A 17271-nucleotide genomic window follows, 5' to 3' on the forward strand; every position below is an offset into this window, starting at 1 on the left:
GTAAATAAATAAATCTTAAAAAAAAAAAAAAAGAAAGAAAAGCTGGGCCCTACCTGAACGTTTCCTTTCTTCTTTCTTTCAACCTCCCCACTTCTTTCTGTGTGTGTGTGTGTGTGTGTCTGTCCAGGTATGTGGAGGCCAGCTGTCTTATTGTCCCCTATCTCATTCTTTTGAGATGGGGTCTCTCACTGATTTTCATCAACCTTCCTCTTCTCTAGCCCCATCAAGTCGTCATGGCTGCACAGTAAGCACCCTCATCATGTAAAAGGCATCACCCCGCGTCAGTGTCACCCTCATCCTGTAAAAGGCATCACCCCGCGTCAGTGTCACCCTCATCCTGTAAAAGGCATCACCCCGCATCAGTGTTACCCTCAGTGGGGTGTTGAGGACCACCACGTCAGTGTCACCCTCAGTGGGGTGTTGAGGACCACCACGTCAGTGTCACCCTCAGTGGGGTGTTGAGGACCACCACATCAGTGTCACCCTCAGTGGGGGGTGTTAGGACCACCGCGTCAGTGTCACCCTCAGTGGGGTGTTGAGGACGACCGCGTCAGTGTCACCCTCAGTGGGGTGTTGAGGACCACCACATCAGTGTCACCCTCAGTGGTGGGTGTTGAGGACCACCACATCAGTGTCACCCTCAGTGGGGTGTTGAGGACCACCACGTCAGTGTCACCCTCAGTGGGGTGTTGAGAACCACTGCGTCAGTGTCACCCTCAGTGGGGTGTTAAGGACCACCGCGTCAGTGTTACCCTCAGTGGGGTGTTGAGAACCACTGCGTCAGTGTCACCCTCAGTGGGGTGTTAGGACCACCGCGGCAGTGTCACCCTCAGTGGGGGGTGTTAGGACCACCACGTCAGTGTCACCCTCAGTGGGGTGTTGAGAACCACCGCGTCAGTGTCACCCTCAGTGGGGTGTTAGGACCACCGCGTCAGTGTCACCCTCAGTGGGGTGTTGAGAACCACCCCGTCAGTGTCACCCTCAATGGGGGTGTTGAGGACCACTGCACTTGCCAGGCTAACTCTATTAAGGCATTTTCTTTAAGCACCAGAATTCTAAACTTGAGCACCTGGGTCATGACAACCCCAGGTTGAGACATGTCTGCCAAAACAGGGAGATAGTAGGTGGGACTAACCAACAGAAGAAGGCCCAGAAACAGATTTGACCCAGACAATAGATTTATCCACATTTCACAGTAGCTCCCATGGACTTAATACTGCGTAATGTAAAGGAATAAATATGTTAAGAAGAAAACTGAAAACAAACACCCCCATCAAAGACTTGTCTCAGAGCCATCTTAACCATCAATGCCAAGTCTCAGCAGTCATGAGCAGTAGTCCATCAAGTCCTCAGGCAGCTCCGCCCGCCTAACTCAAGCATCCCTCAACATCTCTACATCTCTGGGAACACCTGAGCTGGGTGTTCAGTTTGCTCTGACCGCCCCTCAATCAATCAGTTAAGTAACTAGTTACTGTGTGCACGGTGTGCAGTGGAGGTTAGAGGACCCTTCCCTTCTCCTTCCAGGTCTCAATAGCGCACCTGGGCGTGAGGCTCAGCAGCAAGTGCCTTTGCTACCTCATTCCCTCAGCCTTGCTGCACTAACTTCTAATTAAGTTCCCCAGATTCACTTTCTTGTCTTCTTCCAATTTGCTCCCCAACTTATAAATAGCCTAATTCTTTTAAAATCACAAATGCAGGGCTGGAGTTACAGCTCAATGGTGGAGTGAGCTTTATTAGTATGTGTGAGGCCCTGAGTTAGATCCTGGTATTGCAGAAACACACGCACACACTCATGTGCACATACATGCACACATACACGATAAATCAAAATACGGTGATTCAAGTGCCCTCTCATGCTCTTAAGATAAACACACAACTCTTTGATTTAGCCTATAACAACATTCATTAATGAGCAAATTACTGAAAGACAGTCCTTAGCAAAAATAAATGAAAAAAAAAATTGTCTCTTTTTGTTCTAAGCAGCACATGTACTTGTTAGGGAAGTGCACACAAATCGTTCTTAAAGCTCCAGAGCCTTGCTCTGTGCTCAGGGTCTCCACACAAACCATTCTTAGAGCTGCAGAGCCTTGCTCTGTGCTCAGGGTCTCCAGCACCCTGAGTGCTCTGCCCCAGAGCCTTGCTCTGTGCTCAGGGTCTCCAGTACCCTGAGTGCTCTGCTCCCCAACACAGGGTCCCCCCACTGCAGACTCTGCACACATCTGCCTTCCTTCAGTCACCACATAAGGTGCCTTCCTAAGAGAAGCTTCCAAACTCTGGGAAAGGCTAGGTCTCCCTTATCCTCTCTCTCAGAAACCAAATTTAATGTGTACTGGTGTTTGCCTGCACAGGTGTGCACTACATTCAAACCTAGTGCCTGTGGAGGTCAGGGGGCAACATCAGAGGGCTGGGACTAGAGTTACAGGCAGTTTTCAGCTACCCTGTGGTGCTGGGAGCTGAACCCAGGTCCTCTGGCTGGAAGCATTAATTATTTATCTGAGTCACATCTGTTTTGCTCACCGTTTCACATTAAGAAACCATGCCTAATAAATGCTATAAATTTTGTTCAACAAAGTCTGATTTTTAGTTACCACATGTGAAAAACCCTGATTTGGAAGCTTCAGGAGTGTGCTGGCTGGTTTTATGTCAACTTAACACAAGCTAGAGTCATCTGAGAGGAGGGAGCCTCAATTGAGAAAATGCCTCCATAATACAGCATTGTTAGCAGGCCTCTAAAGCATTTTCTTAATTTGTGATTGATGGTGGAGGGCCCAGCCCATTGTGGGTGCCATCCCTGTGCAGGTGTCCTGGGTTCTCTAAGAAAGCAGGCTGAGGAAATCAGGAAGCAGCAGCTCACCAGTGCCTCTGCATCAGCTCCTGCCTCTAGGTTGCTGCCCTGTGGGAGTTCCTGTCCTGACCTCTTTAGTCATGGTGTCTCAGCACAGCAGTCACCCTGACTAGGCCAGGGTGCACCTGAGCAGACAGACAGACCATGCAGCGGGACTCCTCAGCTGCCTCAGCTGCTCTCTCCTTACGAGGGCAGGGCTGAGGAGAAGGTTCTTCAAGATCTACAGTGGTACTTGGCACATTATCTGGTTTGAATGCCCAGAGTGTATTTGATAAACCAGCCAACCGAGTGTTACCAATCCGAACCACTAGGAAACCTTATGGGAAAGTAAGCGCTGAATTCAAACGGACTATCCTCCATGATTACCTCGATATTCAAAGGTATGTTTTGTAGGTTGGCCCTGTCTGACATCTGACTGCCTCCTAAAGAAGTATCCCCAATCCAGGGACACACAAGTCTTACCTCTCTTATTCTGAAGCTTAAATGGAAAACAAGAGCATTCTCTAGTCTTTCCGTACTTACAAGTGAAGGAACTGTGAATATCTGAACCGAGAGGTCTGCGACTGAAAACTCTCTGTCGTGGTCATCTGTCACATAATCTCTCTGCAAACGCTCATAGTTCTAGTAAGAAGGCAAAAAGAGGCAAGGAGTGCCGGCTATGAGTTACAGAGAGGCAGACACTACTCACCAGAGTAGGTGCGGTGAAGAACTGGACAGACAGAGCAGTCACCGACACTGCTCGCTCGTGATCATCCTCCATAAAATCTCTCTGCAACTGCCGGTAATTCTAAACAACAAGGGGGAGATTCACCTCTAATCCACAGTGACCAAATGGTTAGGGATATACTGAAAAGTCAGTGCTGGAGACGGCAACGGAGGGCACTGCTAGAACAACGGACCCTGGAGGATCTCGCTGAGGAAAGCTGAGTCAATAGGCTCTTTTGGAGCCCAAACAGGGAGTCAGAACTCCTAACACCCTGAGGCCACTGTACACTGGGGTGGGACAGGGACACAGTAATATCATGCTGTCTGTCCCCAAACTAGGCTTGGGCTGCTTTGGAACACACATAAGCATGTGACTCCTTCAAGGTCATCGTCAATAGATTTGGAAATAGGACACAAACACAGATGTTCTGATAAAAAGAGCTCTCCAAATGACAATCACGTGCTTCCTTGGCTAAGAGCTTCAACTTGGAGACATAAAGTAAGTGCTTAGTGGCATCTCGTGTTGCTAAAGGCAACCCTGAGTCAACTCTGTCAACCGTCTGGATTCACCGTTCCCATCCTGACCCAACAGAGGCACAGAGCCCCTGAGAACTTTAACAGCAGGATGAGACTGACTCATAATGGCACACAGCTGTGTCTCCATCACTTCAAGTCCCAATCACAGCATTTTTATTTTTGGGGGGATGGGCAGGAAGTCTATTCCTTTATTAATAAAGGGTAAAAAGACTGTGAGGATTCGCAGAATTCCAACTGTATATATAGCCTGACAACTCAATGCTAAACACTAGTATTTTTGGAGTTCATATACTATAGTCATTCCTTATACAACTTATTTGTTTATCATCAAAACTGAGGGAAAAACCCTACTTACTTTTGCAAACCGAACAGCAAACAGCTTCTTATACTTGAGATCCATGAGCAGGCTGCTCATGAACAACTGGTGATACACACTCCTAGCACCTGCAGGAAAGAACAGCGTCTCAGAGCACAGAACTAATTCTCTCTGCTTTGTCCACAACGTAACATTTGTAATGAATCCCTTTATTTTTAAATAAGATTTTACTTAAATTGTCTACATATTTGTCTGTGTATGCCATCTGATGTGTATGTTGGGAACAGACCTTGGGTCCTCTGCTAGAGCAGTGTGCCCTCCTAACCACGGAGCCATCTCTCCCACCCGGCAACATTTTTTAAAATAAAATGCATGCAAAGTTAGTTCTCCTCCGCTTTGTTCTGAAGGAGAAAATTTTGTAGGGGAGGTCTATGACCTAGAGTAAACAACCTTTATGTTTTATTACAAAATCATATTTAGAGTTAGGGAAGGTAGCACATGCCTGTATTCCCAGCACCCCAGAGAACAAGGCAGGGGACTGAGAGTTCTACAGCAACTAGGCTCTAGGCCTGTAAAGGTTGCTCACTCTAGGTCGTCCATCTCTAGACCTGTAAAGGTTGCCCACTCTAGGTCGTCCATCTCTAGGCCTGTAAAGATTGCTCACTCTAGGTCGTCCATCTCTAGGCCTGTAAAGGTTGCCTACTCTAGGTCATCTATCTCTAGGCCTGTAAAGGTTGCTCACTCTAAGTCGTCCATCTCTAGGCCTGTAAAGATTGTTCACTCTAGGTCGTCCATCTCTAGGCCTGTAAAGGTTGCTCACTCTAGGTCGTCCATCTCTAGGCCTGTAAAGATTGCTCACTCTAGGTCGTCCATCTCTAGGCCTGTAAAGGTTGCTCACTCTAGGTCGTACATCTCTAGGCCTGTAAAGGTTGCTCACTCTGGGTCGTACATCTCCCCTACAAATGTTTTCTCAAGAGTAAGGTTAGAGTGCTAATGTCTGTGTGTGTTTTGCTAAGGGCTAAGTGTATTTGCTAGTGACTGAATCTAGCTTTGCGATTGTAATTTTAAAAAGCATAAATATATTTATTAACAACATTTTCAAATTAAAAGAAACTTTGATCCCTCAACCCTTAGAAGCAATAAGCAAGTCACCTTTCCATAATTTGGAATCACTGAGCATCAATCTGTCGACCAGAGAAGAGTTTTCACCATCTGGGCCTTCCTGTAATCCAACTTGGCACAGGATCCTGCGAAGGCCATCTTTAAACAGAAGGAAGAGCAGACCTTCAAATGCTAATGAAAGACGACTTCAAGGGGCTCCAATCAGAGCTCCACATGACTCAGTGGTGGTTAAACTGAGAAAGGAGCACATTAGCTACTTAATTTTTAGAAAAATTTTTTTTTTATTTTAGGATGTTAGATAATGTCTGTCAGAATAGCAATGGCCTTCTCTGCTTTTATGAACTTAATTACAGAAAAGGAATCCCCAACTGCTGAGATCACGCTGTTCTAGGCATTTATGCTAACAGAGCAGATGAACAGAGTGAAATTAGCCATGAACACCATCATGTTCAGGGAAGCTATGCTCGCTACAACACTGCTTGCAGAAGAATCCATGACCCTATGCTATAATATGCATCAATATGGGCTCTTAGTACTATGTAAAATATTTCCTATCGAACTGAAACCCACTACAGCTCCGCCATGAGAGACCTGGAAGCCAGACTCCCACATCTTCTACATGTACACTCCAGACAAGCTCGCCCAGCATATATGCATAGGGTGTGTCCTCTTCATTTTCAACCATCGGCTCACAGTATGGTGTTTTTGTAATAGCCTTCAATACAAATATTCAGGGCCTTCCTTACAGTAACATTATAATGTCTTCCTATCTGTGACAGGTAGCATAGATCTATCCCTAATTCACCCAACTTGCATTTTTGGCTTTGGGTGTAAGGTTCTTAATTGTAGTATATTACAACTGTCTCTTTGTAAGCCAAGAAAAGATAAATCTAAAACCAAGCCAACACAAACTGTGTGTTCCTAGTACACATTTTCAGAGATGCAAAGTACTGGTCTTGTACAAAAGCTGTAGGAGGGCAAACATTTAAATTATTTAAATTAATCTTATTTAAATTGTATCATTACTGGGTTCTAATTATGGCAGCACTTTGCAGCTTTGCTTGTGAAATGCTCGATAGGATCTGTTACTGAAAATAGTTCTTTTTGTCAAGTTGTTTAGATATGGTCTCGACATATTAAACCTACCTGAGTATCCAATAACACTTCCCAGCCAAGACAGAGCTTTCAAACCAAAATTCTGATGAGCGGCAACGGAGGAGTGCATAACCTGAACCTTGAGTGGCTTGGTCTGTCTGCTGGTGTTCCTCTTAAAGGAAATGGGGGAGAGGAGACTGACTTAAAACAGCTGGCTGGTTAAGAGGCAGAAAAGCAGCAGCATTCTTAGTTCCATAAACCATAAAGAATTTTTTTTTAAAATAATTATTGATTCAGGTTACTTTCTAGATAAATCTAACAATTCAGAGACAACAGTAAGAAACCCCATCTTGTGAGTCACCAGTGCCTTTGGTCATGTATTTGAAAACCCAGAATGTCAATCACAAAAAGCTTAATTAAATGCTCAAGTAAGCTTGCTTTCTGCCCTTTATTTCTTAGAAGACATTATTTACTTAAAAAATTCAGATCACTGCACAGATGTATGTAATCAACTTTAAAAATCATGCAAACATACATACATACAACATAAAACTTATCATCTTAACTATTCCTAAGAGTACGGTTCAGTACAACTGTCACCTAGCTGTACAACCAATATTTCAGAATGCACCGATCCCCTGAACTCAGAGCTCCTCCTACTTCTGCCTCTTGCTGGGATTAAAGGTAGGTGCCATTACACCCCGCTAGAGAATATGGTCTTTTAAGGTTTTATTTTTTAATTTTATGTGTATGGGTGTTTTGCCCCCATGGATATCTGCATACCACACACACACAATGAACATGGAGACCAGAAGAAGACATGAGAGCCCCTGGACTGGTGTTACAAATGGTTGTTAGCTGTCCTGTGAGTCCTGGGATTTGAATCTGGATCTTTTCCAAGAGCAGCCAGTGCTCTTAAGCCCTGACCCATCTTACCAATTTAACTTCAAGAATGCTTCATTTCGAAAACTAAGACCTTATGCCCACTGATCATGGGCCTGCCCCTCCCCCTGCTTGCCACCACCACTCTACTCCTCTCTTCCTCATACACGTATTCATCCACTGCTTGCTCATTCTCTGTACACCAGTCAAGAGCTGTACACAGAGCAGCATCTGCAAATCGGCCTCCATTTTTAAATGCAGGGTAACAGTCCCCTGTAAATGTATGCTACATTTTGTTTGTTCATCGGTCAGCAGGCACTGGGTTCTATACATTTCTCTTTTACCTGAATACCTAGAAGCAAAACTACTGGCTCATATGGTAATTCTATTTTTAATTTCTAGAGAAATTGTCACATAGTTTTCTGTAATGGCTCCTGTCCCTATATGTGCCCATCAGTACCCCAAAAGGGTTTTAATTCCCCTCCCCCCATCCCGCTGACTCTATTTTTCTGGATAGAAGTCACATAGCTGATTTCCTCAATTAGAGTGTGCTCCACTGTCCCCACGATCATTTTGGCTCTTACCTCTGTTAGAGAAATGTCTACTGGGTCCAGCAATACTTCCTGAACATACAACTTTACTTCCTTTTATGTCTTGTCTGGGTTCTCTCTTTACCCCATCCTCATAACTTACTCTTAACATGTATAGATTTCTGTGTATGCACACATCATATGCATCTGTGTTAGAAATGGATTTTCCACCGGGCGGTGGTGGCGCACGCCTTTAATCCCAGCACTTGGGAGGCAGAGGCAGGTGGATTTCTGAATTCGAGGCCAGCCTAGTCTACAGAGTGAGTTCCAGGACAGCCAGGACTACACAGAGGGACCCTGTCTCGACTCCCTACCCCCAAGTATATACGCAAACCTAAATGTGGGGAAGATTTTTCTTTTAAAAAGGCAAAATACTAAATGCTACTAAATACTGAATATACCTTGTCATAGTATGGAAAAAAGTAATTTTCTTGAATTTCAATATTGTTCATAAAGGCCAGTTTAGTTCCTAAAAGTCAGTGTAGAACCCTCATAAGTAAAAATAAACAGTGCTTAAGAGCACTTTCTGCTCTTGCAGAGGCTCCAGCTCGGTGCCAAGCACCTACATGACAATTCACAGTGGCCATAACTCCAGCTTCAGAGCATCTAATGTCTTCTTCTGATCTCCTCAGGTACCAGCATATGACACAAATACAAACACGGAGGCAACACACGCATGCACACACACACAAAATAAACCTAAAAATAATTAACGACAAAGCAAAATAATCAGGACCATGGAGGTAGCTCGGGGGTCGAGTGCCAAGAGCCTTGTAAGACTTCTCTGATGAGACAGGAGGCAGAAGACATACATCTTTGCTAAGTAGCCATTGTCCCATTAGCAATCTTACAGAGCTTTGAGAGAACTAGAGGAATTAATGTCAAGACACATGAGCTTGAAACACAGCTCAAGTGATACTGGGTTTATGAAGGCAAATGTCTTAATGCTGACTACAGAGTTAGTCTTAAGATCAACCGATATATTTTTAAACCACTTACCACAATGACTGTCTTTGCTTGATCACAGTACTGGAAATCTCCATATCGGACAGACCTACGCCCCTGGAAAAGAAGTTTAAAACTAACTGTAAAAGCATTATACTTAGCATGACTAGCTTGCAAACTAGGAAATATGCTTGAACACATAACAGACTGAGTTGGTCCTTAATATTTCATTATCCGTCACCAATGAAAAGGTAAAATTATTCTTTAATGCTCTCTTCAATGCTTAAACTACCAGTATGCGTGTGTGTGTGTGTATGCATGTGTATGTGTGTGTGAGTGTATGTGTGAGTGTGTGATTATATGTGTGTGTGCACGTGTGTGTGTGTCTGTGTCTGTGTGTGCGTGCGCGTGTGTTTTACTCTGAGAACAGATCATTTATTCTAGCAGACATCTATAATGACTATTCTCATGGCCCAGTATTTTTAATCACTGAACAGAATTAGGGCAACTGTATATTCTTTTAAAATGTTCTACCTGGTAATTGCTTAGTTCTAGCAGTTCTATATATTTGGGCCAATATAAAAAAAAATTAGCCTAAAGATATATACTTTTAACTCCTTTTTCTAGGCCAGCTTGTCTGTAATAGAGGTTCAATTTCTTCAATCCCAGACACTGGGAGGTAAAAGCATGCAAACCTCTGTAAGTTCGAGGCCAGTCTGCTCAACACAGCAAGTTCTAGCCAGCTAGGACTATGCAGCAAGACCCCATATTGAAAAATGTTGAATTTCTTACAACAAATTACTTACATCTCGATCGACTGTAGTTGCAAAGCCAATGGCTTCCTTCTGTGTGCAGTTAACAGCTTTCTGAAGAGTATAAATGACTTGCTCATAGGTGTGAACTTCATCATTAAACAGCATGCAGTAGTAGGTGTCACTCTTGTCTCTGGGAAAAAACATCAATGACATTAATGCAGTGTAAAGAGTGGGCGTGTCCATGTAGGCAGGCAGCTGTGGGCAGAGCAGGAGCAGAAGGGCTGGGGGGTGGAGGGGTGGGATGGGGAGACCAGCTTAAGTGCAGGCCAAAGGGCTCGGCTGATGCAGGCTTCTAGCCAGATGGTAACTGATACAGCAAATACTACCAGAGAAGCCCATCAGAGTATCTGTGTTAGTGGCCCTGGGCAATTAAATAAAATCAAACCAAACCAACCCAAAAGCTGGGTTGTGGTGGCACATGCCTTTAATCCCAGCAGAGGAATCTGGGAAGCAGAGGCAGGCAGATCTGTGAATTCCAGGCCAGTATGGTCTATAGAGGGAGTTCTGGGACAGCTAGGGCTACAAAGAGAGGCTTCCCCCAGCACCCCCACACACACAGGAGAGGGAGGGAGAGGGAGAAAAAGGAGAAAGCCATCTGTTTCTCAGGCATTCAACTCAGATCTCAGAGCTAACTGACCAACTGAATTTCATGAATACAGTAACTGTCAGCATTTCCAAAATAGTACATCAACACCTTCTCCTATTAAACACTTTACCCTGCTGGGTGGTAGTGGCACATGCCTTCTGATACCAGGATTCAGGAGGCAGAGACAGGTGGATCTCTGAGTTTGGGGCCAGCTTGGTCTACAGCATGAGTTCTAGGATAGTCAGGCTTACACAGAGAAAGTCTGTTAGAAACAAAAAAAAAAAAAAAAAAAAAAGAAAGAAAGAAAGAAAAAAGCCATCCAACACTGTACTCACAAATCTCAATTATCTAGAACACACTGAAAAAACAGAGAGGTCAACCTCTGGTGACTGATGTCCAATTAATCTAGTGACCGTCTACTGTCCAATCTCTAGCCTCTCCAGCCCCCCGGTCACCCTCAGTTATGAACCGAGGTCCAACAAGCAGGGGGTGACTTTTCAGAAAGGAAAAGGCTGTGGGAGGCGATGTAGACAGGGACAAGCAGCCAGTCCTTTAGCACAGCTGTGGCTGAATTCAACTGTCTGATCACAAGATTATGACCTCAAAAATGTCTAAAAATGACGATGTTCAGGAAACTAGCACAGTGCTGAAGAAAATTTAAAATTAAAAGCAAAATGCCTAAAATTGCATTTAAGCCTTTCATAAATCCCCTATACTCACTTATACTCCAAAAGAGCTCACCCCCTAACCTCTTTGCAGTTTTATTAGTGGGCATGGTGGCGCCTTTAATCCTTGGGAGGCGGAGGCAGGTGAATCTGAGTCTGAGGCCAGCCTGTTTACAAAGGACGGGGAGGTAAGGGTTCATGTGGGTTCTTCTTAGGGAGCAAATTCAAGCTGTCAGGTTTGCTGGCAAGGACTTTAATCTGCTCAGCCATGTTGCTAGTCCTACATAGTTTAACACTGTTTTATACCAATATTCCAATTAGTTGGAAAACCTTCACCAATTAATCATACAAACTGCAAAATTGTAATACCAAACAGGATTCTGCTAAAAGGGCTGGCGAGATGGCTCAGCGGGTAAGAACACTGACTGCTCTTCTGAAGGTCCTGAGTTCGGATCCCAGCAACCACATGGTGGCTCACAACCACCTGAAATGAGATCGGACACCCTCTTCTGGTGCGTCTGAAGACAACTACAGTGTATTATGCTGGAGCCAGAGGGGGCCCAAGTGAGCAGAGGTCCTGAGTTCAATTCCCAGCAGCCACATGATAGCTCATGGCCATCTGTACAGCTACAGTGTACTCATCTGTCTGGCAGTTGCTGTCTGTCTGGCAACCGGAGTTCAACCCCAGGATCTACCTGTTAGCTAGAATTGCCTCCTGCAGGTCCCCTCTGACCTCCATCCACATGTCAATGTAAATACTCCTTCCTTTCCATAGACAAATAAACGGATGAATAAATGTAATAATTTTAAAATTTAAGACTATGTCTCCTTGCTGTGTGAAAGATGTTAAAATTTAGCACTTCCATATATATGAGGAACGGCAATACTTACGCCACCTCTAAGTCATCAGGCAGCTCACTTTCTTTTTCCCAGGTCAGCATATCTACTGCGTATCGGAACATAATAGCAAAAATGTTGTAAGTTCGAGCTATCACATCTTCTGACAGATGCACAAGAGGGTCCTGAGGAGAACAGAAGGCACAGCCCATTAATGCACACTGTCGCCTTCTGCCTGCCAGCTTCAACTCTCAAACACAAGAAGGCTGACAGGCTCGTTTCTTAATGACTTTAATCCTGTATGTGTTACAAAATACAAAATTAAACTTTTCCTAAAATGCTTTCTTTCAGTGATCTTAATTTTAAATCAGCTGAGTCAAAATACCCAGACACTCAAACGTCCAGTAAATATAATGAAACACTCTGGAATGGCACACAGGACTCTCTCTACCCTAGCAGCAAACCATGCTTCCAGCCAAGTGGCAGAATTGAGAAAAGGCCTGCAGTCAAGCCTAACCATCTGACTTTGATCCGAGGCCTATATGGTGGACGAAGAGAACCATCTCGTGCAAGGAGCTCGGACTTTCACACATGAGCGTATGGTGTGCATGTGTGCACATGCGCGCGCGTGCACACACACACACACACACACACACACAAAACAAAACAAAAAACCCCTACAAAAGAAGGAAAGATGATCAGCTATCAAATTTACACAGGAGAACGTAGATCAGAATAAACAGGTTAATTAAGTTATATAAGCTAGCTGGAGAAAAGCCTAAGATATAAGGTCCAAACTTTCATAAATAAACAAATATAAGTCTTCGTGTCATTATTTGGAAGCTGGCGGGTCAGAGACAGTCTGGTGATATATATACATATATATCTTTAAAACAATAAAGTATGACTATATTCCAAAATATTTATGAATAATAAAAGTTTAGATTTCACATCACTTTTGCATGACAAAATACTATTCTGTTCTTTTTACCCAAATTATTTTACTTTTATTCTTTAAAATACTTTTATTTTATGTGTGTGGCATGTTTATGTATGTAGGTAGGTATACATGCGCATGTGTATGTGTGTATAGAGGCCAGAGCTGATGTCAGATGTCTTTTTTCTATCACTTTCTATTTTTTTTGAGGCAGGGTCTCTTGCAGAAGCTGAAGGATGGTCTAATTGGCAGCTTGCCATGGACGCGAGTGTAGCAGAATTTTCCCCTAATTAATTGGTTGAATAATAAAGACAAGAAGCCAATCGCTGGGGGAGGAGGAGGAGGAGGAGGAGGGTCTTCCGGGTCCAAGAGAGGAAGAGGGACCCAGGAGGAAGCAAAGGTCTTTTTGGATGTGAGGCAGGAGTAAAAGGAGGCAACACATAGACTGGTAACTGTTAGATCTGGTGGCACCACCAGGAGATTTCTAACATAGAATAACTGATGAGTTTAGGACAATAGATTCCATGCCCAGCAGTTGTGTAATCTGTTGATTGTAAACTAAGATTGTCTAGTGTTTTCCATTTGTGGCAACTCAGGTGGGCTGGAGGGAAAGAACACAGCTGAGGCAGAATTCCGCCAGGCTTTGGGACAGGAAGATTGGGCCAGGACTGGGCTCCAAGGGAGAGGTAACTGCAGCAGAGCGTGGGCAGAGAGTGTGCCCCTAGCTAGCCTCAGAAACTTGGGGAGTGCGGAGCAGTTTGGCAGCAGCTGGCCACGGAGTGACCTCGGAGCTTCAGAGAGACAGCAGTTTGTGGGAGTGGTGTTGGCTAGGAGAAACACGTGGTCTCGGTCTCTGGATAAGTACTGGGCTGGGAACAGGCCAAGACTGCCAGTTCCTAGCCAGCAATAGCGTGGACTGTTTTGTTTTGTTTTGTTTTTTAATAATTACAGGTTACACATGAGGATCTAAGTTAGCCCTAGCACCCGATAAGGGCTGGGCCTGGAACAGTGCACCTACTACGAGGCAGGGTTCTCTATGGAACAGGGTCCCTTCACTGGGGAGGACACAGAATTTCCTGGGGCCCAACGATCATGAGACCCTGTCTCAAAAAGTAAGGTGGGAGGCAACAGACGACGCTCAACATTAGCTTTGGGCCTTCGGGAAACACGCGCATGCGCGCCAAGTCTACAGTTGGTGTCCTTACCTCCTCTTCCACCACCTCAGAATTGCTGAGCTTGTGCTTCTGGCAGTAAGGACCCTCTTTCCACGCTTCAGTGTCACCACAGTCACAGAAGCCTCCTCCTCCTGATGTGGTCATCTTGAAGAAAAAGAAGATGACATCTGGTAAGAGCTCACTGGATGATCAGATGATAAATAAGAATGTCAAGTGCTGAGGACAGAAAACTGCTTCAGTGTTTCTTTGCTTTGGAGGGAAAAAAATATCAAATAAAAGGGGGCTTATCAATGTTTTCTAGTCAATTAGGGATTTCAAATGAAAGAGCTACTTTGCTACAGTGGGGAAAGTGTAGCTATTTCAGAGGCCCTGTCTTTCTTAATTAGACTGCAGAGGTTGGGGGAGGGGCTTTGCTTGGGGGCATGGCTGTCTACCTAATGATAACAACACAGCAGGCTTAGGGAAAGTGTCTTTTTTTTTCTTCTTTAACAGCTCCTAAAAATCTGTTCTTTAAAACGGTTGGTAAAAAGCACTCACTGTTGAAACTTAGTTAGCACCTGGAGACTTCATTAATTAGTCACATTCTCTTAAGCTAAGTAACTAGATGAAGGCTGGCAAGACAGACCCTACAGGCTAATAGGTGGCACACCAGAAATTCTGCTTTTAAAAAAAGTGCCACCAAAACCAACAAAATCAAAAAAACATTAGAGATGGGTAAAATCAAGCACACCGAATTTTAGAATAAGTTCTATTCTATTCTGCCCATTTGTGTGCTCTGTATCACAGCACGATCAACGCCAGACTGCACATTCCACTCATACTCTGGAGATGCAGATGTGGGCCAAGATACATGGATAGGCAGCCCTTTGGGCAACAGCAGCCCCGTTCCGGTTGTGCACATGTGCTCTTGTACAAAACCCTAGCCCGAGCAGCTGGAGGGACCTGGGAGTCTCTCCTTGTCTATGAGAATGAGACAACTGATTTTATATATGGCCCCTTTTCCTGTTACCACTGACACCGGGCTAGAGTGAACAGAAACAAACGAATGGAAAGGGTGGAAAGGCCCTGATCCAGTGGCTCCCTAACTAAGAATGGGACCAGGGCTCCTCCCACCATTTTATCTTCCCGAGAGCAAAAGGCTCCTTCTAACAACTGTCCCTTACTGACTGAATCCTGATGCGCCATCTCTTATTCCCAGTAGAGGAAGAAGGGCAGGCTTGGAGACAATAAAACTATCCAGAGTCTTAAGTGCTAGAGGTGGCCCTGAATGACCCATCAACACATGCCTCTTTATTAATCATTTAAAATACCAGATCAAGCCGGGCGGTAGTGGTGCACGCCTTTAATCACAGCACTTGGGAGGCAGAGACAGGTGGATTTCTGAGTTTGAGGCCAGCCTGGTCTACAGTGTGAGTTCCAGGACAGCCAGGGCTACTCAGAGAAACCCTGTCTTGAACACCACCATCCCCCCCCCAAAAAAGCCAAAAACCACCCAGATCAAACTGGTCGATGCTGACATGGAAAGCCTGATTTCTGGGTTATCTTTCTCCAATCTTTGTGTTCCAAGAAGTCCTTTCTATGCTGACACCTCTGCTCCCCCTTAGGGAGAGAACCCAGGGCTCATGCCTATATACTACCTAGCTACATTTCCTAAAAACAAAACTAAAATCCCAATGGGAAAACTATTGTCTCCCTTTTACTGTTATATATTTAGGCTTGAAAATGAGATCTGATTTGGTGGCTCTAACAAGGGACTCAGTTCCTGGCATACCCTCAAGACTAGTCTTACATTTGGGAAGGTCTTTGTTCTCAACTGATCATGTAGCTTGAGGAGGGAACCCAAGCAGAACAGCGAGGGAGAAGGGGACAGCCACCTAGCCACAGGTCAGCTAAACCAAGCTGGGATCAACGGGGTAACAGACATTGCAACCAGCTTGCCCTCACATCCGTTAAAGCTTAAAATGAGACAGAATTAGTATAAAAGTCAATGCTGTGAGTGGCTGCCGTTTACACTTTACTGACCCTGTAACGATGGTCTCTGTGGATACTTCCCAAGAAGCACTCCATGCATAAAACGCAGGTAGGGTCGACTGCACAGTCTCTGTGAAGTTAAAGAAGAGAAGGAGTAAATCAGAGAGAATGAATACATTCTCCTGCAAACCAGAATCCGTGGGGTTGGTCTGGTGCTGCCCCCAAGATCTGCTTGCAGTCCAGACGAGCATATTCTCATGTGCACCAAATGATGTTGTGTAAAGTTTGCTTGCCAATCTTTTCTGACTGGTGAAATAACAGCCAGTTACTGGGGAGAATAAAGGTAGGTGGGGCTTTGGTTTCTAGGCTGAGGGTCTCAGGCAGAGACCAGGAAGAGAAAGAAGACAAGAGAGCAGGAGGTCTCCATTAGACGGGATGGACCAGGAGCATGTGGCCAAGAGAAATGCCCGAGGACAGACTGATGGAGCAGAAATAACCCAGGTGAGACTCAAACAGCAAGTAACCCAGGGAGTGCAGCTGGGAATAGCTAGTCTAGCAGAGAAACAGTTTAGGAATAACTGTCCAGTAATTGTGCTAAAGCTGATTAAATCAATAAGACTTTACTGGAGGGCTGGCCAGGTCATGGTAAGAACTAATAAGAGTTATTAAATACCTATAGCAACAAGAATCCGACCAGTACCAAAACGGCAGATGCTACTCCCCAGAATCTTGTTAGATCTTCACTCAGTGAAATCAGCACAAAGGTTTTGTTTTATACTGTTTGTACGAGGAAGCCTTTGAGCACACACTTGACTAGAACAGTTGGTCCATTTCTCCATGGGTCCGGGAGCACCTGACCCAGGAAGCTAAGCAAACCCTTAAGTCAGAGTTTACAACTTTTTGTTGGGAGTAGCATTTAAAGTGAAGGCCACACTGAGTGCTGATGATACTCTGTTTGCATTATTTTGAGGCAACGTCTCTCTGTGCAGCCCTGGGACTTACTATGTAGACCAGGTTGGCCTTGAACTTACAGAGATCTGACCACTTCTGCCTCCCAAGTGTTGGGATTAAAGGTTTTCGTTATTTGACTCCTTGGTGTTCTTAAATCCATATCTATCTCTTCTGGATTGTCCCATCTGGATAGGTTTCTCTCAGTCTAACCTCTACTGGGTAAAGGCCATTGTATTTAGTACCCATAATAACCAAGACAGTTCTGACAGTTTGCTGGTTTGCTTGTCCATAGTAAAA

The 17271-nt window shown here is 44.6% G+C and overlaps 1 protein-coding gene across 5 annotated transcripts in view; it reads right to left on the reverse strand.

The window, feature by feature from the left end:
• The window catches only part of Ubr2 (ubiquitin protein ligase E3 component n-recognin 2), an 86262-nt gene that overhangs the window by 54547 nt on the left and 14444 nt on the right, over positions 1 to 17271 (reverse strand). For 3 of the 5 annotated variants that reach the window (XR_004112552.1, XM_031348567.1, XM_031348569.1), the window contains exons 3-11: positions 16075 to 16153; positions 14083 to 14196; positions 11995 to 12125; positions 9844 to 9982; positions 9092 to 9154; positions 6672 to 6792; positions 5556 to 5663; positions 4443 to 4531; positions 3368 to 3466 (exon numbers count right to left, since the gene is read on the reverse strand). Coding sequence is in view for 4 of the 5 variants with exons in the window: in XM_031348567.1 (XP_031204427.1) it covers positions 3368 to 3466; positions 4443 to 4531; positions 5556 to 5663; positions 6672 to 6792; positions 9092 to 9154; positions 9844 to 9982; positions 11995 to 12125; positions 14083 to 14196; positions 16075 to 16153 (943 nt within the window). In the remaining variant the exon portion in view is untranslated. Of the gene's footprint in view, positions 1 to 3367; positions 3467 to 3533; positions 3633 to 4442; positions 4532 to 5555; positions 5664 to 6671; positions 6793 to 9091; positions 9155 to 9843; positions 9983 to 11994; positions 12126 to 14082; positions 14197 to 16074; positions 16154 to 17271 lie in introns of all 5 variants that reach the window. The other 2 variants (XM_031348568.1, XM_031348570.1) reach the window with 1 other exon arrangement.

The sequence above is a fragment of the Mastomys coucha genome, unplaced genomic scaffold, assembly GCF_008632895.1.
Source record: "Mastomys coucha isolate ucsf_1 unplaced genomic scaffold, UCSF_Mcou_1 pScaffold3, whole genome shotgun sequence".
Taxonomy (NCBI): Eukaryota; Metazoa; Chordata; class Mammalia; order Rodentia; family Muridae; genus Mastomys; species Mastomys coucha.